This window comes from Carassius auratus, chromosome 37 (assembly GCF_003368295.1).
Source record: "Carassius auratus strain Wakin chromosome 37, ASM336829v1, whole genome shotgun sequence".
NCBI lineage: Eukaryota > Metazoa > Chordata > Actinopteri > Cypriniformes > Cyprinidae > Carassius > Carassius auratus.
This window is the reverse complement of record NC_039279.1, coordinates 9,066,845-9,091,583: the sequence shown is the minus strand read 5'-3', so window position 1 is coordinate 9,091,583 and position 24,739 is coordinate 9,066,845. Positions and strand designations below refer to the sequence as shown.

At 37.9% G+C, this 24,739-nt stretch overlaps 1 protein-coding gene across 3 annotated transcripts in view; it reads left to right on the top strand.

The window, feature by feature from the left end:
• Positions 1-16,381, top strand: part of LOC113056106 (MAGUK p55 subfamily member 7-like) — a 123,743-nt gene extending 107,362 nt beyond the window's left edge. For all 3 annotated transcript variants that reach the window (XM_026222604.1, XM_026222603.1, XM_026222605.1), the window contains 5 exons: positions 2,589-2,669; positions 5,616-5,709; positions 8,293-8,401; positions 10,013-10,156; positions 14,363-16,381. In XM_026222604.1, the coding sequence (XP_026078389.1) occupies positions 2,589-2,669; positions 5,616-5,709; positions 8,293-8,401; positions 10,013-10,156; positions 14,363-14,542 (608 nt within the window). In that variant the 3' untranslated portion in view covers positions 14,543-16,381. The remainder of the gene's footprint in view (positions 1-2,588; positions 2,670-5,615; positions 5,710-8,292; positions 8,402-10,012; positions 10,157-14,362) is intronic.
• The last annotated feature ends 8,358 nt before the right edge of the window (positions 16,382-24,739 follow it).

Here is a 24,739-nt window from a genome sequence, read left to right as displayed (position 1 = left end):
GTTTTCTCTCTGAACTGTTATTCTGTCCCTTGAGATCATGCTTTAGCTTTTCCTGGCCTGCACTTTTTATTATTTTTTTCCTGTCTGTCTTTATTTCATGCTTTTTGTCGGTTGTTTTATTGCGTTTAATAATGCAGCCATCAATGAAGCCATTTGAATCTTTTTTCCCCATACATCTATCTCTTTGTATGCTATTAATGCAGTTATTCTTCTGACTTCTCTTGCCTGTGTTTGCAGTTTGAATAAAAGTGATTCATTTGAAAGCACATTCAACTTTTACACTCCCATTAGGTGTTTACCCCTGCCTGTGGACAGCAGGGTCAGGCAAAATCGGAACAAAACAGTCCTATTCCCTTTTGCTTTCTCTAACACAACTGACCCATGGTTTGTGTTTTGGTTTCAAACAACTTTCCAGACGAATCAAGATCTGATCTGTTTGGATACATATTAATCGAGCGGCCAAAATCAACACGTTTAACATGTGTGCTGCTTTGCAAGCCCACTGTAGTGTTTTAACTGAAACCTGATTATTTAACATAGCAGATGATCTGTTTTTTGTACATGTTTGAGTTAAGATTGAGGAGATTTCAGTTGATAAAGTGATCGTTCAGACCCAGACAGAATAACGGAGGAACAGAAGAATGACCATTGAGGAAAATGATGATCTAAAGGAGCGGTCAGTTTAAACTATGGATCAGATTCTTTATTTCCTTTTTATATCAGAATTTTAATTCTCTTTCCAAACATCTCTGTCTGGGCTTTTATAATTGAACATTACAATTTGGGCTGCATTGTGTTGTTTCTTCCTAGAACTATCAAGTGTAATTTTTCACATTTGAGCAGTTGGCAGGGGCCTGTACAAGTATCATAATGCCTAGTCTCTCTAAAGGCTTAAGCTCGCCAGAAAATGTAAATTGTGAACTTATTACACACACAAATGATAAGAGAGGTTATTTATCAGACACACTTGGTGATAGTACTGTATGATGACATGAGTGTTGAGAGAAGGTTGGACAGCGGCCCCCCACGTTCAGCCAGCCTAGCAGCTCCTCAGGGTTAACTTCATCTGCTCCGCGCTTGGCCTGGAAGTTTTTAAGCCTTTCGTATTAGCCTTTCGTATTCTCCCCTAATGAGTGCCTTAATGACTACTGACACTTTTACAGCCGCTGCAACCTGCCCCTGTGAGCACACACATACACTTGGATTGAAAAACAATTACTCAAATGTGTTATTTTGTTGGGGCTGTTGAAGAGTAAAGGGCTGGTTTTTGTTTGGGTCAATAAAGCAAATGACAATAAACCAAATAATCAGAAGAAGGAAAAAAAATGCACGAAGGCAAGTCAGTTAACCCCTCTGACGTGCCTCTGTCCCATTTTGAAGGCTGTTTAGACTGAAGGGATCTGGCTGACTGCTCAGTGCTTGTACTCTGACTACAGGTTTCCATGCTGTTTGTGGCTTTTTGGACACACATGGCTATACATCAGAGATCGGGCGAGCTGCTGCAGAGATGAGTGACTGAGGGCTGTAAACTCATTTAGTGCACCTGATGAGTGAATAGAATAGCCAAGTGACTACGGACCATCCGTCTTCCCTTTGACAAGGTTTCTATGTGGCAGGCAGACAGAGCCTAGTGGGGTCTGAAGATTAACATCCCCTGAAAATAAAGACCGTTTGAGTTTGTGGGTCCTTTTAAGGGGAAGGAGCGTTTGCATATGAAATATGACCGGTTGGAAGCATGTATTGTGGTGTACATTTTTCCTTTTTCACCTATATACAGTACATGCACACATAAACATGGAGTTTTCTCAAACAGGAGCTCCACGTTACTCAGTGACCCTAAAACACATGAAATAATCTCCTGTTTCCTCACCATAATAAATCAGCGTCCTACCTTTCTACTCTATTACAGTAGAATAAGGAAAACGTTTTGCACCGTCACAGAATTCTCATGAAGTCATGATTATATTGGAAAGTGTATGAGGCATCGAATGAAAATGTGTATTCTCTCAGCGAGTATGAAAAACATCTGTTTTGTGTTCTCTAACATATAGATTTTGATTTGTGCATGTCTCATAGCAATCATTAGCGGCTAATAGAAATATCGCGCTTGACTGTCTGAATTCATGTGTCAATCTTGGCCCAAATTATTGTTTAATTGTATACACTACCTATCAATGGTTTAGGGTCAGCAAGATCAGCTTATGCTCACCAAGGCAGCATCTAGGGAACATTTTTTACATTAATTTTAAAATTAAAAAAATTTCCTTCAGAAAGCAGTCTAATATGCTGATACTGTAAACACTTGTATTGTATAATATTTGTATGGAAACTATAGAAGAAGAAAAAACAGGATTCTTTAATAAATATGAAGTTCAGAAGAACAGCATTTGTTTGACAGAAATATTTTGTAACCATGTTAAAGTCTTTAAAAGTATTAATGTCTTACCCATACTTTTGGACAGTAGTGTATTTTTAATGATACATTTTTAATTAATGCCAAAAATATAAATAATACAATAGCAGAAAAAAATTATAATAAAAAGAGCATCATGCAAGATATTAATGTATCTCTCTGTTTGCTTATCTAGGTCCTACTGGTGTTGGTTTGAATGAGCTCAAAAGGAAATTGTTGATATCCGATCCACAACATTTTAGTGTCACCATCCCACGTAAGTGCTTCTCTCTGTGTGTGTGTGTGTGTGTGTGTGTGTGCGACAAAGTATGAGACTGATTCATTTTTGTGGATTTTTTTTATTTGGGAGGGGGGGCACAGTTACCTTTGTGACAATGGCTCTCTCACCTCATCAGACTGTCACAGCTCTACTTGACACATTCCCCTGTCCCCAGCAGCAGAGCCCATGACTGTATCTACCCTTCACTCCCTACAGCATCCAGAAGCACATGATCCAGGGAAATAGACCAGAGCAGATATTTTTGGACATTAACTTGCAATCTATGTATTCAAGCAGGCTGACACTATGGAGAAAATGCATATTTAGAGGCAGGAAAGTGAGCGCTAGATCTTGAAAGTTTGAAGGAGTTGGAGACAGTGGCCAGAAAACCTGTGACTGTTGATATAACAGTGGGATGTTTGTTACATTTAAGTTGGTTTTAATAGATGCGTCTGATTCAGGCTCTGACACTTTAAAATGCCACTGGTATTAAAATCCCATCCAAAGATTTTTGCCTTTTATACTGACTAATTTCTCACAAATATGACCCCTGCATTAGTCTGTATTATATAGCCCGGCTTCCCTGAGACCATACGAGAATTTAGATTAAAGCAATGGATTCTTGGAAAGTGACTGTTTTAAAAAGAGATTTTTTTTGTCATCTTTCCCCTTTTAAATAATCCTGCCAGCTCTTACTCTCCTTTTTAAAATGGAGTGATTAAATATTAAATATATTTCTTTAAATTCTCTAAAGAAGACCAACGTGAACAATTGCTTCACATTTCAAACAACTGGATCTTTTAAAATGCAAACCAGTTGTGGCAGCAACACTAGTGAGATTGTAGAATACGAGTAGTTGGGAGCACTTGAACATTTTGTCTCCTTTCCAGCCTTTACTACTATTTTCCATGGTCTTAGAATGAAATTCAAATTCTTTTGCCACACCAAAAACATTTTATATGCCACAGAGCTAATGCCGGATTAAATATATTCTATTTCTTTCAGCAGTGCAAGGGAATAGTTTTTTTTTTTACTTTGTTTTGTGAGCACCAGCAGTTGGAGGTATAATAACAGGTTATCTTATGTCTGTGGTGGGCTGTCATCATGAGAGGGGGATGCCTCTTGAGTAATAATTTACTCCTATCCAACCCAAACCATACTTTCTCCCTTCTCTCTCTCTCTCTCTCTCTCTCTCTCTCTCTCTGTCTGTCATTATCTATAGGGATAGGTTTCCACCTACAAACTAAATGAGGAAAAAAAATTAGACAGTCGCTGGTTCTTGATTTTTTTTTTTTTGAGAACTGTAAAGTTTTTCTGTAGTCTTTTTGTTGTTGTTGTTGTGTTTTTATTTTATTTTGTTTGCTCTGATACAAGGCTGCATTTATTTGATCAAAAATACAACATGTAGTAATAATGAAAAAATAATATTGCAAATGTTAAATTTGCAAATGGTTTATTATTATTACAGTTGTGAATGATAGTTCTGATTAAGATTTTTGTGAAGAACCATGATACACTTTTTTTTCTGGGTTTTTTTTGTATAGAAAGTTCAAAGCACAGAATTTATTTATTAATATTATATATGTCGGTACCCTTTACAAACACTTTTGATTAATTTATTCTTGAAATGAAAGTATTTGTTTATTTAAAAAAAAATAATAATAAAAACTTTTGAACTGTAATGGGTTTATTTATGATTTCAAAAATACAGGAAAATTACCCATACATGCCATGATTAAGAGATAGAGCAATAGGGGCCTTGAAAAAGCAGAAGGAAAAAAATCAGGGAAGAAAAACTTGGAAGACAGCGAGTTGGAATGGTGATAAAGTTTTATAGTTTGTTTTGGAGCTGCTGGCGGCTTGCAGACGATTTGTCGGAGGTGTGTTCTCCAGTGACCTTTGACCTCCCCGACACTCGTTAAACACACCGATGTGTCTCTCCGCACGGCAGACTCTGACCCTGGCTGTACCCGGTGGAGCCGTGCTGGCTGGACTGGCACGCGCCGTCTGATTTAAAGACAGGAGTTTATAAGCAGCTGAAAGCAGGAACGCGGCTAATGAGGGTCAGAGTAAACTCACTGCTGGTACTGTACAGTGTGCTCCTGGGGCTTTACAAGCAGCGTTACACTCACACTGCCCTTTAGAAGCCTCTTGATGAGAAGAGCCAAGACCTTGGAGAGGTGGGAAATGCCCATGGGAAACTCCCTTTAATCAAGGAAATGTCTGTAATAAACATTTCTTCACATGTTCTTCTTGAATCCCCTTCAACCATTAACTTACTCCACCACTGTGCTAAGAAACCCTGCTTGGATCCACTGTTGTCTTTCAGTTAGGGACACAGTATCTAATGCCGCTTAGGGCTGGGTAAAAATATAGTTTTTCCGATTGATTCTAAGAGTGTAGTTGAATTCACAAACAATTGACTCTTATGAACCAGTTATGTTAAGTTTATCCAAAACATGCACCAGTGTAGCCCAATTCCCAATACAATTGACTCTTTCGAGCCAGTTCTTTTAATTCTGTTTACTGTTTTGTTCGCAATCGATTTGTTGAGATATCCAGCCCTAATGTCATTTTATTCATGTTAAAATTTGAGTTTTCTGTACTAGAGCTTTGTTTGTCTGGTTATGTGGATGTGGTTATACAGTTGTGACTTGTGTTTTATAAAAGCTAGAATACACTACAACTTTTGCCCAGATTTATTCTTGCCAAGTCAATTTTATGAGGTGATTTTAAAACATATAGTGCAGTTTTTCTGTGTAACCATTTATGAAGTCGACAAGTGCATGATGGGTTTTGAAATCTGTTCCGATTTGGAGTCAATCATCATATTTTATTCGAACATTAAGTGTGAACCTACACAAAACCATCTGAGAAAAACTTCTGATCACATGTAAGATTTCCAACAATGGCTTTTACTTCACTTTGCCTTTTCTTTCACAGATACCTCTCGATCAAAGAGACATCAGGAAAGTGATGGAGTGGAGTATCATTTTATCTCCAAACACCTTTTTGAAGCAGATATTCAGAACAGCAAGTAAGTTACCCTCCAACACAATCTTTCTTAGTCTCGCTTGGATTGAAACACCCTAGTGTGTATTATTTGGAACGAGCGTATGAACATTACTGCTGTGATTTGGATTGGGGTTATGAAAGTTTACCGTGGAGATCAAATAGTCAGTATTAATCATTGAAGATTAGTAGACCGCTTCCTTTATTCTCAGGATTGTGATTATGTCAACCGTAACCCTGACACAAACACTCCACAGTGGAAGAGATATAAATCTGAGAGACGGAGCCTCCGTGGCCAGTTAGTATTCAACACATCGTCCGGAGCCCTGACTGAACTGGAGTAAATCAGCACCCCAGTCAAAACACTGCAAAACAGTTTTCACTGATGTCGTCTGTCTCAGACGCTATGGCAAACATTCACCAGCTCTGCTTTTCGGCTGCCCACTATTCTTTCATTTTTCCATCCATTTCCTTCAAGCAAATTGTGTGTGCGAGTGTGTGTGCTACTTGTGTAGCAGCATGATGTGGGCTGAGATCCCTTCTCTGTAAGTGAGAGTGAGAGGGTGTTGACAGGTTGTCTGTTTCTGTGTGTGCGCGCGGGAGAGGGGGGATCAGACTCCTTTTACCCAGTGGTTCGTAAGCTCAGATTTGTATGGATGGCCTGGTGATGGATGTTTTTCTGCAGCCCCTCATCAGAGGATAAAACAACACAACAGGAATGCATATAGAATGTCATCTCACCAGCAAACCAGGCATTTTAACTGCTTTTTGGTGGAAAATACAAGCAGTGGCTTGATCTGTGGTGAAATGAACATGAAAATGAGTAAACCACAGTTATCAAGATCGAGCAGGTGGGCACAAGGGACTGCAACAGGGCTGGAAAAAAACATTTTTCCCCTTCTTTAAGCATTTTCGCTTCCATTTTAAAAAAAAAAATCTGTCTGGACCTATTAATTTATTTAAAAATACATTTAACGTGTAGCTCACAGATACAAAGACTTACATTATCAATTAATAAATTTTTAGTAGAAAGTCATTAATTGTTTGTTTTATTAATTAATTCATATTTTATTATAATAATTATATTAATTTCATTAAAAGCAAGTCCTTATGTAGGTGGTATAATAGGTTATTACTTAGGAATTTAAAATGTTAATATACTTTGAAATAAACAGAAAAACTGTTTACATTGGGGAAAATATTTGTATTTTTTTAATAATGACTAAGATTTGGACACTTGTGTGTTCGAAATTCGAGGAGATTATATTTTGATTGACTACACCATATGACATTTTAAAAGTCATTGCATTTGAACTTGATCTGACCGATATTGAAAACTATGAAACCAATGAATGACAATGTTAGGGAAAATGTGGAACCAACAGATGAATACATTTCTAGGAACATTGTAAATCAGACGGATATATTTGACCCATTGTTCATTATTCTGCCTTCCAGTGAGAAAACGGCCATTCTCATGTGCAAGCTTGATGCTCTTGTTCCCAAGGAAAACCCTACTTAGTGCTAAAAACAGTTGTTTAAATGATCCCAAAAACCACAGAAGCAACATCCACCCCACCATCCAAAACATGCACCACATCATGACAACAAACGTCTTGACACAAGTCAAGATTTGGGTACATCTGCATTAAAATTAAAGTTTAGTCACTTTGGGAATTCCTGGTAACACTACATGTCACATTAACACCAGAAAACCACCTCTTAGCACCCAACTAAATCAACTTGGCTCACCATCAAATTGCCTTCAATGATAGAGTGTACAGACTTTTAAAACCTGTTTAACAGGAGAAGAGTGGCAGGGAGTCACGTTAGCTTCTAAAAATGATCGCCCAATCACAGGTTACTGTTAGGACAGTCTGGGCCCAAGAGTGTGAGCGTGTTTATAGTTTTCACTTCAAAGACCTTTGGATTGATACTTAGGGAAAAATAAAGAAGCCTGTACATACAGTAGAAAGAACATTTCACCAGTTTCAGTAGTGGTGATTTTAGTGGCCTGTGTTGCATAACCAAATATTCATGGAATATTACAATACCGTGCTTTCGTAAGACCTCATTCTTCTGGAATATCTTCCATATCCTTCCACATCTCTTGCTAATATGTATGTCCTAAAAATACACGCTGTGATGCTGATCAGAAAAAAAAAAAAAAAAAATCAAATGAACTGATTGAAAGTGAGGCAGATTAAACAGTGGGAAAGTGTTTGCTTGTCTTTGTCTTCTCGGGAAGTCCACTTATTCTTGCTTTTGGCATTCAAGCCTGCCTGTGCTGCGAAGAAACAGGTGTTACTGATTTAAACTGTAACATAGAAGATTATACAAAAGAGCCTTGTGTCAGACTGTCTGGAATTGCCATGTGGGGAATGATGCGAGTGATGGTGAACATGTCTAAGCAGCCTTTTACACTGAAAGCACCAAGACAGGCTGGAAGTAAACAATGGGTTACGAGTTTCCTGTCATTATCCTGTCCATTGGCTTTTCTTTATATTCTAGGGTGGTGTCACGTAGAGTCATGGGCATTGCTTTTGCATTTCTCATCAGTCATTACATCAAACCTCTCCTGTTCTTTCTATCTTTTCCTATGCCTCAGATTCATTGAACATGGAGAGTATAAGGGAAACTACTATGGGACGAGCTTCGATTCTGTACGTTCAGTCCTGTCGAAGAACAAGGTGTGCCTTCTAGATGTACAGCCACATGTGAGTAACTCCGTTCCTCTGATACACATTCTTCCTCTCTATTTTACCTCCCTGTGCGTCACTCCATTCTTCAGTCTCTGTTCCAGATTTATTTTCCCCCTTCTCACAGGTGTGACATTCCACACTATTGTTCCTGGATCTTTACAGAGATCAGTGTGGTGTGTTTGAGTTTGCACTTTTCCTTTTTGCCCTTCAGGTCAGGCAGGAGATTTAATGTTATTTCTACTAATTGTCCCATGTTTGAAGAAGCTTTCATGGAGAAATCAAATCAAATGAGCTTAACAGCACACATACTGAGGTGAAAATACAAAATGTTTACTTTATTGATAACATAATGTAGTTAACATACCATAACAAGTGAGCTATTTTGCGGAATATTTTCAAATATTTCAAATGATACATTGATATTAGTTCAACAAACAAGTAGAGACGTATATTTAAAGGCATACTCCACCACAAAATAATTTTTTTGTCATTAATCCCTTACCCCCATGTTGTTCCAAACCCGTAAAAGCTTCACAATTTAAGATATTTTGAATAAAAACCAGGAGGTTTGTGTCCGTCCCATTGACTGTCATCTAAAATAAACTGTCAATGTCTAGAAAAGGATGAAATACATTGTCAGAATAGTCCATCTGCCATCAGTGTTTAACTGTAACAATATGTATATTTTTTTTTACGCGAAGAAAACAAAAATAACAGCATGGTGGTAAGTAATTAATGACTACATTTTAATTTTGGGGAGGAGAAATCCTGTGTTACTTACATTTTAGACATAATATTGTCTGTTTTGTTCTATTTTTCAAATTAAAATAGTTCCGAACAGAAGTATTGCACGTTATTTCCTTATTAACGGTAAAGCTGTGGATTTAACTGCTTTAAAAACAGGTGATGTAGGTATTCAGTGGTGTTCTGTGGAAGCTTCTGTCATTAAAACAAATACCTCATCTGTTTAAAAATATCTGGCAAAGAAGCTCTTTCTTATTCTGATTCTATTTTATTGCTAAAAATTGCAGGGCAGCTCTGAGAAGTTTTTACTGAATGTCTGTGTGCACATGCAGAATGATTTGTGTGAGTGATGTAGCCCTTGGCCACTTTTTACTTTCGTTCGGAACAGTAAATGACATCGACATGTTTACATTTTGATCGAATGATCCCTTTAAATGTACAGTGGCAAAATCATTTTTAATTATAGGGCTAGAAAAAGGGTGGAAATGCTGATTTTCCAAACTAGATCATAACTATTGTAGAAAAATGCTGCAAAATGTTACAACACACTTAAGAGCCTATGCTTAATTCAGTCACTTGAAAAATCTCCAAATGAAAAATGCGGTAAAGTTCAGTGGTCTGATTGTTTTGAAGATTTCCTCAAGATCTCGACTACCTGAAGTGTAATGTGTCTGACCGAAGTGCTTTATTTTCACTCGTGGAGTCAGATCAGTTGAACTCAGTGTGAATCAGCTGCTCTGTTTTCTGTCAAAATGTAACTGTGACTAACAGTAATAATTTACAGAAGTATCAGTGTCAAACTAAATCATGATGACATGAGTGATGCTGCTTTAATGACTGTGGTTCACCCTGCTCCCTTTTTTCATATTCTCTCTCCATCAGACGCTAAAGCATCTTCGCACAGCCGAGTTTAAGCCCTATGTGGTGTTTGTGAAGCCTCCATCCATCGAGCGTTTGAGAGAGACCAGGAAGAACGCGAAAGTCATCTCAAGCAAAGACGATAAGAACTCGTCCAAACCCTTCTCGGTAATACACACCACACACAGCTTTGACTTCAATCTGTCCATCTTTCATCCTCTCTCATCCTTGATGTGATCTCTTTTCTCTCTCAATAGGTCACTGTGGGTTTTAGGTCGTGTTCACTGAATTTTCATTCCACTATCTCACATAGTTCTTGGTGAAATAAGAAATAGATTTCATCACTTCCTAGAAATATTCACATCATTTATTAGTCATTTTCCCTTTTGGACCAAACAAAGTTATTGCTTAAACGTGTGTGTGTGTGTGTGTGTGTGTGTGTGTGTGTGTGTGTGTGCGCGCACGCATCACGTGTGTGTTTATGTGTAACTGGTCTCCTGAGCGGCAACCTGATATGAGCCCCATGAGCTCACACTACACCTGTAGGACTGCACTCAAAGAAAACACATGCAATCAATTAACACATACACCAGACCCTTACCCAGTCCTGCCGTTAGTTTGTGCTTTGTGTGTGTGTGTGTGATGTGGTGTGAATATGCGGGGTTTCTAATGACTTTCCCAGTGCATCTCGCTGTGAGTCTGCACCAGGGCCAAGTGTATTTGATACAGCATAAGTAACCCCAGGAACCCGACTCCACCACACGCCGAGATGGCTTGATGCCGATTGTTACTGCAGAGACATTCTGTGTCAAATGCAGTTAGGATTTCAAAACATGTGCTCACCTTTCAACCTATTGACCCAACAAGTGTCCAAATGCAATATGTACTCTTTTTCTTCTTTTGCACAACACCGATCAGCAATAGTAGCTCATGGCAGTATTGCACAGGAATTCCTATACTGGATGCTAATCATTTTCACACAGCAAGTTTGGTCTGTTTATCCATTATGATTTTATAGAAGCAGCTGCTAAAACATAAATGGCATCCACATTATTGTCTGTCTGAGTTCATCTAGGCTGCAGTGCGACACACAAACATTGTGATTTTGTTTAGTTTTTTTCTGCTGTTGTATGTATTGATATAAAGAATTTTCACCATATACTTGAATAGCTTTATTTGGGAAGAATTTTGATGGTGATTTTTTTTGTTGGGGAGTGTACTGTATATGCATACAAAAAAAAAAAACATACAAACAAAAAAGGGCTGTAAAATAAATTTTCATTTGAGTGCAAATTATTGTTTTAGGGTTCAACAATTTGGGAAAATGTGCTATATTTAGATATTTGCACTTTAGTACTCTTTACAGCAATCAACTGAAACCTCTTTCAGTAATCCGTTTTATTAAAAAGATTTCTTTCCACTTCCCACTGTTCCCACTGTTTTTGAGGGTGAAATATGATTATTTTCAATATGACTACATATGAATTTCAAGTACAGTATAAGAAATATGCTGCAAGAGTACTTTTGTACTGTAAAAAAAGAGCATTTAATATAACAGTAATGATGATAATAATAATAAAATTGTATTTTTATTAGTTTGTCTTAATTTCCTCACATTTATTTTCCCGCTATGCTAACAAGAAATATATGCACACACATGCAGCTCAACTTTGAGACACTGAATCTCTGTATCATGAGCTGCTTGCTTGTTAATGAACTGCCAGGCTTCACTCTTGATGTCGCAGCACACATTTATTAAATTAAATCACAGCATTCATGATTTGCCATAGTGTTAAGCCATATCCCGATATCTATTTTATTTTGAAATATTGTGCTGCCCTAATACACATTATTTCAACAACTTTGAAACTGAATAGATACTGGTCACCTTAATTCAAACAACTGAATGTGCGATTTGACCACGCCATACTCCTCAAAGTTTTAAATTCCCAAAATCACAAAAATTATGCCATTGTCATTGGTAATGTTGCCCTTGCTATCTCTGTTGTAAGAGCAACTGTATCAAAGGCTGTCCAAACAATCCAAACAAACTTACCAAAAATGCATTATTAACCCTGACAGTGTTAAAGGCACCCAGATTCAGCCTATTATAGGTACGTAAGAAAAATTGTGTTTGATGAAATGTCACAGTATTTCTTTCCCAAAGAGACGCTGTGTCTGTTAGAGCCATGAATTTGAGTGCTGTCGTCTCTGTGCAAGAAAACAGGCATCCCTCTGTTTCTGTGAATCCAGTCTTCCACTCTATTGTTCTCCCTTTCAGTATTGCCTGTATAACATTAATGTGTAAAAGATCTAAATATCACTCTTTCTTTTTTATAGGAGTAGCAAAAAAAAAAAAAAGATTGGAGTTTCATAAAAATGTCATCAGAGGTGGAAGAGTAGAGTGTCATAATGAGGAATGGAAACATAAGCTACAGAGGAGGATGTTTTTTGTAGTTGTTGTATTTGTGAATTTTTTTTTTTTTTTTGACCTGTGCTCTGTGAAAGTCAGCCCAGTCCACAGATGAAGTGCCTTTACTTTGGGAATATAAAACGGGGACCTTTTGACGACCCAGAGATGTCCTTTTTGAACTGGTTTAATGATAAGGACAGGTGCACTTTATATGATCCATTAAAAATAAATTTGATAGATAGATAAACAGACTGACTGTGGAGGGAGTTTAGTACTCAAGAAACTCTTCTATTTTTGAGGAGGGAAGACCTGGATGTTGAGTGAGAACGTGCATTAGAGCCTTTGGGAAATAAACAATCGGAAAGAAATGCAGAGGAAAAATGGATTTAAACCCTTGAAACTGATCAGATTTGGTAATAACACTCCCCTAGAGGCACAATACCTCAATTAGCATGAGGTTTTTATTTGATGACAGAATGACGAAAAAATTAGTTCAGACCTTGGGCCAAACACAAGCTAATCCACCACGTTGAACCAGAGCTTTATTAAAGCCATGTCTTGGTCAATGAACTGCGACTTTAGAAGTGTTCTGCCAATAACTGTCAGGTTGAGAGACTGCTGTAATTTTCAGAATGCCAGCAGCTCTGTGACCCAAAATTAAACTGAAATGTTGACTAAATCTCAACTCTTGATCAAGAAAGAAGGACTGGAAAAGATGGGAAGGCTTCAACAGATAGTGGGAGGGGAAGTTGGTGTCTAAAAAATGGCCATGCACCATGGTTTCACTAAGCTTGCCACTGTCTTGTCTGCTAATGCCAAATTTCAACATTTCCATACTTTCTATGTGCTTAATAGCTTCTCGGCACAATTAAAACCTTTTAAATCTGTCCAAAATCTTCTAATTTAGAGAGTGCCAATATGGGAAGTCGTGGCCTAGTGGTTAGAGAGTTTGACTCCTAACCCTAGGGTTGTGGGTTCAAATCTCGGGCCAGCAATACCATGACTGAAGTGCCCTTGAGCAAGGCATCGAACCCCCAACTGCTCCCCGGGCGCCACAGCATAAATGGCTGCCCACTGCTCCGGGTGTGTGTGTGTGTGTGTGTGTGTGTGTTCACTGCTGTGTGTGTGTGTGTGTGTGTGTGTGTGCACTTTGGATGGGTTAAATTCAGAGCACAAATTCTGAGTATGGGTCACCATACTTGGGCTGTACGTCACGTAACTTTCACTTTTTTCTCTTTTCACTTGTTTTATAGCATCATATCGCTCTCAGAATGGGTCCTGTGTTTGTGTTGTAAAAGTTTAGTCTATATTGGTAAAGCCACTCAGACCCTGCCATGTTCTTTGAGACTGGAACCAAATGCCAAGATTGCCCACATAAACACTTAATTCGGACACACAACCCCAGAAAGGTCAAAGGTCATGTTAGAAAGTCCATGTAAAAAAAAGAGTACTTGGTGGTAAGAGGTTGATGTGTTTGTTGTAAAGTGTGTCTGATTTTAGCCTGTTGTATTCTTACAGTTTTTCAGCAATGTCTGTTGTTTTGAATGGTAAAAATATGTAATGAATAATTACTGTTGATTGTTTTGTTGGGTGTTTAAGTGCCAATTCCAAGGTATAAAATTGTGGTCCGTTTATTCACTCAACTGTTCCTGTGATCAAAACCACTGGAGATCCAGACCTCAAACTATAACTTTAACTGTGCACCACCTCTGTTGAACATTAAATATCAGTTTATAGTTTTATTTTATCACGTGTATATATTTCTGTATTTCTGCATCTAAAGCAGTTTTATTGTAAACCAAAAAAATAGTTTTTAATTAAGTCAATGTTGTGGGTATCTTTGAAAGTCCTTTTTGGAAGCTGGTTTTCAGAATACTGTGGGAAAGTGTTTTGGACTTTTTTTGGGGGGGCATATTTTATGTCTTTAAAATGAACTTTGAATGAATGTGTTTATTGTTTAGGAGGAGGACTTCCAGGAGATGATCAGTGCTGCTCAGATGATGGAAAACCAGTACGGTCACCTCTTTGAAAAGGTCATCGTGAATGATGACCTCACGATCGCCTTCAACGAGCTCAAGCAGGCGCTCAGGAAAGTGGAGACAGAAGCTCAGTGGGTGCCCGTTAGCTGGACTCATTCCTGAGTGGTGGCACATAACAGGACAAAAGGAACAAGGACTAAGGGAAAGACTTGAAGAACTGTGATAGATTTCATTTTATTGTGTATTTTTATTTTTGGCTGTAGATGGTGATGGGTAATGCTATATTTGTCTTGATATATCTATTCTTGGAGACTAAAGTGGAAGAATATAGATTTGTTTTTGTTTTGTGGTGGATATAGCTGAAGTGTGTGATTGCACTCAGAAATTCAGCAAACGTCTGATTGTTTAGCCGCCGCTGAGATAGTGTTTCAGACTGCCAATCAAGTGGTCTGGTGGTATTGACCACTCCTTGGTGTATTTTTAACATTAGTTTATAGAAACCTAAGGGATGGACATTAATATTCTGTGCTCAAAGTACACATTTTTGTATTTCAGAACTTAGCACACTGTATTCCATTGGCCTGTTCCTCTGCATCTAGTTTTATCAGCACGCTATTAACCATATACGTGAGGTTGGATGATGTGATGTTCAGTGGGCCCAAATTGATTTTATTTAAATAGAAAATTAATATATTTTGATATTTTTGGAACTTCTACTTTTTTAGCTCATTCCCTATTGAGATTTTTACATCAAAATCAGAGCTGTGAGGATTTATTTAGCCTTTTTAGTGAGTGCTCTTGGCTGATCAAAGCCTCAGGGTCTCTGTAGACAGAGCTTTTATTAATGTACAGTATAATCCAATGTGTGCAGAAAAGCTTACTGCTTTTCTTCAGTTTCATCTCTCTTTTTCCTCTATCCCCTTTTCCTTCCATCTTCCAATTTGCTTTATTGCCCAGTCTACAGACTAGCTGTTGTTAAGGGCAGGCATTTGGAAAGAACATGCGTGGGAATATACTCCTTCTGAGCTGATTAGTCAAGAGTCTTGGAAGTCTAACAGCAGCACTTCCACAGTTGAATCTCATTGAAATTGATGTGAAATGGTAAGCGGAAATGGCATTTCAGACAAGATTAGTTCACTCAAAAATGAAAATTCTGTCATAATTCAGTTCTTTGGTATAGTTTGAATACAGAACACAAGTCATGCAGACTTATGGTACTTGATTATTTTTGGTGCACAACTGACCTCCTCCAACTTAATGAGTTTCTGACCACTATAGTGGTTCTAACCAAGAGTTTCAGCAGCCCAGGATATTTGGCCGAAACGGACCAATATATAGTCTGGATAGACTTAATGACATTTAGTTTGCGCTTCTCAGATGATACAGTTTGAATAGCTGTTTTGTGCACATAAGGGGGAAAAGTACAGCAGCGTAAACACGTCAGCAGTTTGGACACATTACGTGTGCAAAAGAATGCTAAAGTAGCAGAATGTAAAACTAGTTGGAAATATCAAGACTATGACTGCTTTAATTTATCATCTGAGAACATTATATCCTGAAGTGACCAAAATTTATTTACCCAAACGCTATTTTAAGTTTTTGACCAAATGTAACTTTAGTTTTTCTGTATTGCTGTTGAAAAATCATTTTGGCGCATTACTAGTAACAACTTAAGAGTGCGTAAATGTTGACAAAATTGTCATTTATTGGGTGAACTGGTGAGGTCTTTTCTTACTTTTAAAGGGATAAAGATATGTCACTTAATGCATGCTTTTCTCGTCGTTTAGTTATTTTAGCACATTGGTTTACAGTCAGGCAGTGTCAGTCTCTCACTATGTACTGTTACTGAATTTAGTTTAGTCCTATGGTCCACTTAAATACGAATTAAAATCAAGGTGCACTGATGTTTATTTGATTCACTGTTAGTTTTGTTCTTGCCTTGGTTTTTTCATATATTTCAGAGTTGTTCCATACTTCACAATACAAAAGTTTCAAAACTTTTGTCAAGCTTCAAAGTCTTTCATTTCTTAAATGAAATATGCAAAGTCAATATTGAATCCTGTATTTTTTGTAATATACCTCTGTATCTGGTTGTCTGTCCTCTCCCAAGTGGTCTCAGATAAATTTTTTGGAAGCCTCATCTGAACAATTATTCATGTATTGTTCTGTTCTGGCAATGATCATGAGTTTACAACCTGTGCTGTTATAAAATGTAATTAAATATGCCAATCAGTTATGTTCTGTATACTTCTTATTCAACAGACTTGTGAAAAGTGAGGTGTTCCTAGTCCCATCATTAATAACCAGTGTTTCCTTTAATAGTTCATTCACATCAGCATTTTTTAGGTCTTCAGACACAAAGGGCCAGTGGGACAGACTCATCGCTCACTACTGAGATCTCATTGTCTGATGAAATGCCAAAACAAACCAGCAGCCAACACGGCGACCCATAATCCTCCAGCTCTGATGAAAGGGATGGTTGACACGAGACAGGAAGATGAACAGGGTTTGAGTGTAGCTGGCCAGGAAGAGGTAACAATGATTTTCAAGATTGTTAGAAGTGCACTTCATGTGTCACTAATTTCATTCTGTTTTCCCCTTGTTCTTTACGGAGCCCTGTACATGAAATGCAGGAAAAAATAGTTGGCTAAATCGTGCACACTATTTACTAATTTGTTGCCTCAATGTACTAAAACGTGCGCACGATTACTATTGTGTTCCCTGGATTTACTATTTAGTTCACTCGATTTATAAATTGCGCACACGATTTACTAGTTCGTTCCCTCGATTTGCAAATCAAGGGAACGCAATAGCAAATCGAGGGAAAGCAATAGTAATTGTGCGCACGATATACTAATTCGTTCCCTCAATTTTTATTTTTATTTTTATTTTTGCATATCATGTGCGGGGCTCCATAGTTCTTATCATTAGTAAAGGGAGAGTTATTGGTGAAAAATGATTAAAAGGGATAGTTCATTAAAAAAATAAAAATTAAAAGAAGAAATTTGTCATTTAATCGCCTTAATGTCATTCCTAGTGTATATCTTTCTTCTTTAAGAAAACAAAGAACATACCCCCCTCAATAAAGTTACAGTCTGTTTGGTTACCAACTTGTCTCAATGGTTTTTTTTTTTTATTCAGTGGAAGAAAGCATGGTAAGTTATGGTTGGGAATGACATGAGGATGAGTAAATGTTGACATTTTTATTTCCATGTCTCAGCCTTGCATTACAGAGCAAAGATCATATGGACCCTTTTGTTTTTATTGTGCTTTTGTGTCCTTTTGGAAAGTGTAACATCTACTTATTTAAATTGGAAAAAGAGCAAACAGTACTTTAAATAAAAAAAAATCTCTCATGGATTTTTAATGGCAAGTAAGGTGAGTAAATGTTTACTGAATTCAACTATTCCTTTCGACATAGAATTTAAAAAAGTCTTGAAACAAGGAAAAAGTGCAAAATGTCACTGTCAAAACATGCTTGAGCACATCCTTACTCACTTTTCCATCCATTCCTCCCTCACTTCTTTTCCTTTAAACTGTCAAACACAGGAAGTCTGTCACAGGACTGCTCATTTGGTGAACCGTGGGAATGGTGAGATGTCGTAATACTGTTGTAATAATAATAAGGATGTGTTTGTGTGTGTCAGGTAGAGACCATTATACCAACCTCATCTGATTACCATCTTAGTCGCAACAGGCCTGTCAGAAAGCCAGTGCCACTTACAGCCAGGACAGAGCTCAGCAGGTTTGGCAGAAGTAAAATGAGGAAATGAGAGAGCGAGTCGGGCCACTGGGGGAAAAGACAGACAAGTCTACTTCAAACTTAATCAGCACTGGTGCCGCAGCGCCTTAGCACTTGTCTGTATGAGGCTGTAACCATTGTGTAGAAAACATTTTGATGCCTTGCTCACTTAGCACACTTCCTGGTCTCTTTGAGTCAGATCCTGGGGTGAGAAGTCCAGCAGGTCCTCTTGGTTTTTTTCTGTTCTCTATTCATTTTGTCTTTATGGCGATTCATTTAATGTTACATTCATTTTTGTTTGTTTTCCCCATGTGTCAGGGGTTCTTAGGATTCTCTCAGAGTTCCCAGGGCTCATGTGATGGTGCCACTCTTTCATAGTTTAACCGTGTGAAAAGTGTGGATGAATGACTGTGTGTTTCATTAGGAAAGGTTGTGTGTAAAATATAAGCCAGACACACTCAGGAGGAGGGAGGTTTAGTGTCTATGTCTCAAGGCCATGTTCATGACGTGTCCATCAAGCGATATACTGTGTGTGTGTGTGTGTGTGTTTGTGTCTGTGTGTGTATGCTATTTGATAAATAGCATGTTTTTTTTTTTTAAACAGCATTTATTTGAAATAGATTTTTTTGTTTGACAATGTAGAAATGTTTATTGTAACAATTTTTGCCGAACTCTGATAGCAGTCAATTTCGGCATATCTGCGATCATGCATTTTTTATATAGTTGGCATCTTGGTTGGCATACAGTTAACAACTGCTTTAGTGAGGGAAAAAAAGTGAGTTTGAGCTACACAATGGTGTGTGTAATATTTATTTATTTTTATCTACAGTAATAATGTTTTGGGAGTTTTATTTAAAATCCTCTTGGCTCAGAATTGACTGAGGTTATGCGTGAAGGCATGACGCTTCTGCTTGCACCAACTTGAGTGTATCAGATGAAGAATCAGTGTTCAGTATGTTTTCCAGACACTTTTTTTACGCTTTCAGTCTTGCATCAGCCTGTTTGGTGTTCTCCCACAACTTAGAGCAGAGCAGACAGGAAAGCGTGTAGTCAGATTAGGTTTCTGCCACACTGTCATTAATAATCAAGCAGCCCCAGAGAGGCAGCCCCATTACCTCTGACACATCTTGAATCTTTGAAAATCCCTCTTGTTCTGTTATTTCCCACCACAACTCTCTTACAGACAGTTATTCACTATATGTTACTGATTAAGTCAATGATGTTGATTGAATATTACAAACATTATCTTTACTCTCTCCATGCCCTCTCCAGAATGAAATCATCTTAAGCTTCTCTGAACCACATCGTGACTCAATATGAAGGTGGGGGGAGTCAGAAGAGCACGGTTAAAATGAAAGCTCTTTGTTTTAAAGTGAACCGTTCACCAAAGCCCTAAGAGCCCTGCTTCTTTTATCCAACTTTTCATGGCTCTACTCTACATAAATCTCTGCAAAGTGCTGCTGTGATGACGAATTTTTGTAGGACAACCCTAAGGTTAGCATCACCCTGGTTCCCTTGACAAAATCACGACAGGATTTTTCCATTGGCTTTCGGATTATTGCAGGAAATAAGCTCTGTGACCGACAAAAGTTTATGATTCATACATGTTTTCTTCATCATGATAATCTTCACGAATGAACACAACTTTTATGAATTGTGAAGCCTAAATACAACTGAAACTTAAAAATCTAATATAAATGAACTATGCCACAGTCGCTTGACTTCAATATCACCACCATTAAGCTTCTGATAACGCTTTCAAACATTTTCCCCGGATCCTGGCGATGATGCCCCCTCCTGAAATACACGGGCCAGTGTGAGGTTGTCTGGCCCCTTCTTCCTGATCCTGACCCCTCTCTCCTGGGGATGTGTTGTAAGCATTAGAACTGGATGAGTTGCACAGAGCAGAAGTGGAGGTGGACTCGTAGGTGGGTCACTGGGGTTAGGGGGTCTCTCTACTACTACTGAAGTTTGATATTCATCCAAAAGACACTCTGGAGGGAGAAAGCAGTCTCCCTCGTGCTTAGATTCTCACTATTCCCAAGCTTTAATCTCTCCACACTTTCCTCTTCTCCGCTTCGAACCCATAATTCAAGCATTATCACTCACAACAGGACATATCTCCTCTTTCTGTCCCCTTCCTGGCTGGATTTGAACACATAAGTTCTTGCGATGTGACACTTTACTGTCTGGCTTGTTAATACTTTGCCCTCATGCTGTTTGTCTGTTTTGGCTCTCACAGTCCGCTCTGGTTTCCTCATCTGATCTTAGAAAGACAGAGAAAAGGGTAACAAGAGCCAAAGAGGAAAGATATACAAGACAAAGGGTGGTGGATTGGGTACAGAAGTGAAGAATGGGCTTTCTCTTGTATTAACTGTACATTACTTCACGTCTGAGGTGTCGACTCTTGCAGGTCTGCGAAACCTTGAACTGCTCGTCTTAATCAAAATGAGAACAACGAGACATCAGAGCGATTCACTCCAGTAAAGGTAATAGAGATGTGAATTTAATATTTAACCGTGATCTCAGTCACCACTATAATCATACAATCTAAAAGCAGCTTGGAGGTCAAAGGTTAATTTACTTAATTTGAGAAGTGTTGCAATCCAGCTGATGTATGCAGAGTTGAAATTCCGTTCAAGACCCTGTCTGCTAAAAACATAATGAAAACAGGACAAAATGAGTAATTTTGAGGCATTATACCGACAATATGTAGACAATATGCAGAGGAACCACTGGTGTAAAGACAGACTGATGGAACACATTTACTTTTACAGCTACACATGGACTGTTTTGGGAAATCATTGTAAATGTTTAGGGAATGTATCAGCCGTGTTTGCAGAAAAATTTGGCCAACTCTTGAGAATGTTAGGGTAACTCTTTGGCTACTAAGAAGAGTCACCCCTAATTTTAGATGAAAATGTTAGATGGCTTTTGCATCTGAACTCTTCATATGTATGTGTAGCTATACACACACACATATACACATAATTATTTAAGAAATTACTCTTTGCCCTTTACTTTGTGACAAAGAAAGTGACAAAGAAATTGTTACAAAAGCCTTGTTTCAAATAAATGGTGTTCCTTTGAACTTTCTATTCATCAAAGAATCTGGAAAAAAAATATCATGGTCCACAAAAATATGAAGAATTATTAGACAGAATTATTACTGTTACTTTTGATCAGTTGAATATGTCCTTGCAGGATAAAATTATTAATTTAATAAATAACAACTTATCTAATCAGAAGAAGATCGAAAAAGGAAGAAAATGGTCTTATTGATGAATCTGATTCATCATATAATTATTTTTTAGAAAAGATAGTTATAAAAGATAGCCCAACTGTATACTGCTCACTGGCTAAAAGTAAAGTCAGCGAAGACACACTGGTGAATAAACACACACACTCACCTTGGCCAAAAACTAACCCTATAAGTATACAGTGGCCAATTTAGGCAAAGTGTGTATGTCTTGTCAAAACTGAGGAGCCTGCTTAATCACAATTTTGTGAATAAGCTTGCTGAGTGTGTCAGTCTGTATGTATCAGCAGAACCTGCAGGGGAATATTTGTTGGTTTGCGATGATTGTGACTGTCACAGTTTCCTTCAGCGATGCCATGTCAGAGTCTGAGGATAGACAGCTCAGCCTCAGCCGGTGAATACTGAACCTAATGAGAGCGTGGATTTTAGTCTGGAGACCAATCCTGAATCACATTATCTTCTCATTCAAGCTGAGTAAACACAGTCCTACAGTCTCATCAGGCGTGCAAACATTTGTGCAGGTTAAAGATCACACAGCCAACTCATTTATATTAATGACCAATGCAATCTATTAGAAACTATCACAGCCATGACAAGCACAAAATGGATTAAGACGCATTCTAATTATAATTCGAGATAATGACATTGTTCCAAAAGATTTCTATTTCATGCAAATGATAACCTTTATATTCATAAAAGAATCCTTAAAAACATGCATCACAATTTCCACATAAATTACTAAGCAACACAACTGTTTTCAGCATGGATCATTATAAGAAATGTTTCTGAACATTTAAGAATGATTTCTGAAGCATCATGTGACACTGACAACTGGAGTAATGGTTAATGGAAATTCAACTTTGTAATCAAAGAAATAATTAAATTTTAAATGTATCAAAACGGGATCAAAATGATGCATTCTGATTCTGGTCGGCCTTCACAAGCTGATGTATTGCACACTAAAACACATTCACTAATACTGTTGCTGTGAGCTTTATGTGTCTGCATGACCCGGTCTCTCCCCTTAACACTGTGGTATGTTCACATCTCAAGGGTGTACGAACCTCCCCATAGCAATATTTAACCCTAACAGGTTGTCATCAGCTCAGAACATTTAAAGCGTGTCATACATAAGATGACTCATGTAACACACCATCAGCGCGAGCACAACATAAAAGAGGCTTTTGCCCCTGGCGAGAGCCTGGAACCACTAAAGCACTAAATCCTGGCTTGCGTGTAGAAATCCCTCTCAAATGTAAGGTGCTGTGAACTGCATGCGAGAGCGGTCACGTCTAATTAAGGCTTAAGAGGCAGATGTTGGACATATCACTATCTGATCTGAGTGAAGGGAAAATAAAAGACTTCTAGTCGTAAAAGCCACGTGGAATCTTTGCACCCAGAACTCTAGAAAGCTCAATTATTCACTCAATTCCATTGTTTTTGCATTTGTTTTTGTCAGTTAAATTTTTATTTAATATTTTGGCTAATATGATTATTTTGTGTGCCTCAAAGTAAACTAAAGAAAATGGTAATCATTACTGAATTGGAGCTTTATATCTTCCAGTTGTGATTTCTTATCTCACAATGTGATTTATTTATTTTTACATCAGATTTTAATACATATATTTTTTTTAAATCATAATTACCCTCCTTTCCATAATTACCTTTCATATCAGCTATCACTATATGAGTGTTTTGGATTATTTGAAAATTTCTTTATATATATACAGTATTGTTCAAAATAATAGCAGTACAATGTGACTAACCAGAATAATCAAGGTTTTTCGTATATTTTTTTATTGCTACGTGGCAAACAAGTTACCAGTAGGTTCAGTAGATTCTCAGAAAACAAATGAGACCCAGCATTCATGATATGCACGCTCTTAAGGCTGTGCAATTGGGCAATTAGTTGAATTAGTTGAAAGGGGTGTGTTCAAAAAAATAGCAGTGTGGCATTCAATCACTGAGGTCATCAATTTTGTGAAGAAACAGGTGTGAATCAGGTGGCCCCTATTTAAGGATGAAGCCAACACTTGTTGAACATGCATTTGAAAGCTGAGGAAAATGGGTCGTTCAAGACATTGTTCAGAAGAACAGCGTACTTTGATTAAAAAGTTGATTAGAGAGGGGAAAACCTATAAAGAGGTGCAAAAAATGATAGGCTGTTCAGCTAAAATGATCTCCAATGCCTTAAAATGGAGAGCAAAACCAGAGAGACGTGGAAGAAAACGGAAGACAACCATCAAAATGGATCGAAGTATAACCAGAATGGCAAAGGCTCAGCCAATGATCACCTCCAGGATGATCAAAGACAGTCTGGAGTTACCTGTAAGTACTGTGACAGTTAGAAGACGTCTGTGTGAAGCTAATCTATTTTCAAGAATCCCCCGCAAAGTCCCTCTGTTAAAAAAAAGGCATGTGCAGAAGAGGTTACAATTTGCCAAAGAACACATCAACTGGCCTAAAGAGAAATGGAGGAACATTTTGTGGACTGATGAGAGTAAAATTGTTCTTTTTGGGTCCAAGGGCCACAGGCAGTTTGTGAGACGACCCCCAAACTCTGAATTCAAGCCACAGTACACAGTGAAGACAGTGAAGCATGGAGGTGCAAGCATCATGATATGGGCATGTTTCTGCTACTATGGTGTTGGGCCTATTTATCGCATACCAGGGATCATGGATCAGTTTGCATATGTTAAAATACTTGAAGAGGTCATGTTGCCCTATGCTGAAGAGGACATGCCCTTGAAATGGTTGTTTCAACAAGACAATGACCCAAAACACACTAGTAAACGGGCAAAGTCTTGGTTCCAAACCAACAAAATTAATGTTATGGAGTGGCCAGCCCAATCTCCAGACCTTAATCCAATTGAGAACTTGTGGGGTGATATCAAAAATGCTGTTTCTGAAGCAAAACCAAGAAATGTGAATGAATTGTGGAATGTTGTTAAAGAATCATGGAGTGGAATAACAGCTGAGAGGTGCCACAAGTTGGTTGACTCCATGCCACACAGATGTCAAGCAGTTTTAAAAAACTGTGGTCATACAACTAAATATTAGTTTAGTGATTCACAGGATTGCTAAATCCCAGAAAAAAAAAATGTTTGTACAAAATAGTTTTGAGTTTGCACAGTCAAAGGTAGACACTGCTATTTTTTTGAACACACCCCTTTCAACTAGTTGCCCAATTGCACAGCCTTAAGAGCGTGCATATCATGAATGCTGGGTCTTGTTTGTTTTCTGACAATCTACTGAACCTACTGGTAACTTGTTTGCCACGTAGCAATAAAAAATATACTAAAAACCTTGATTATTCTGGTTAGTCACATTGTACTGCTATTATTTTGAACAATACTGT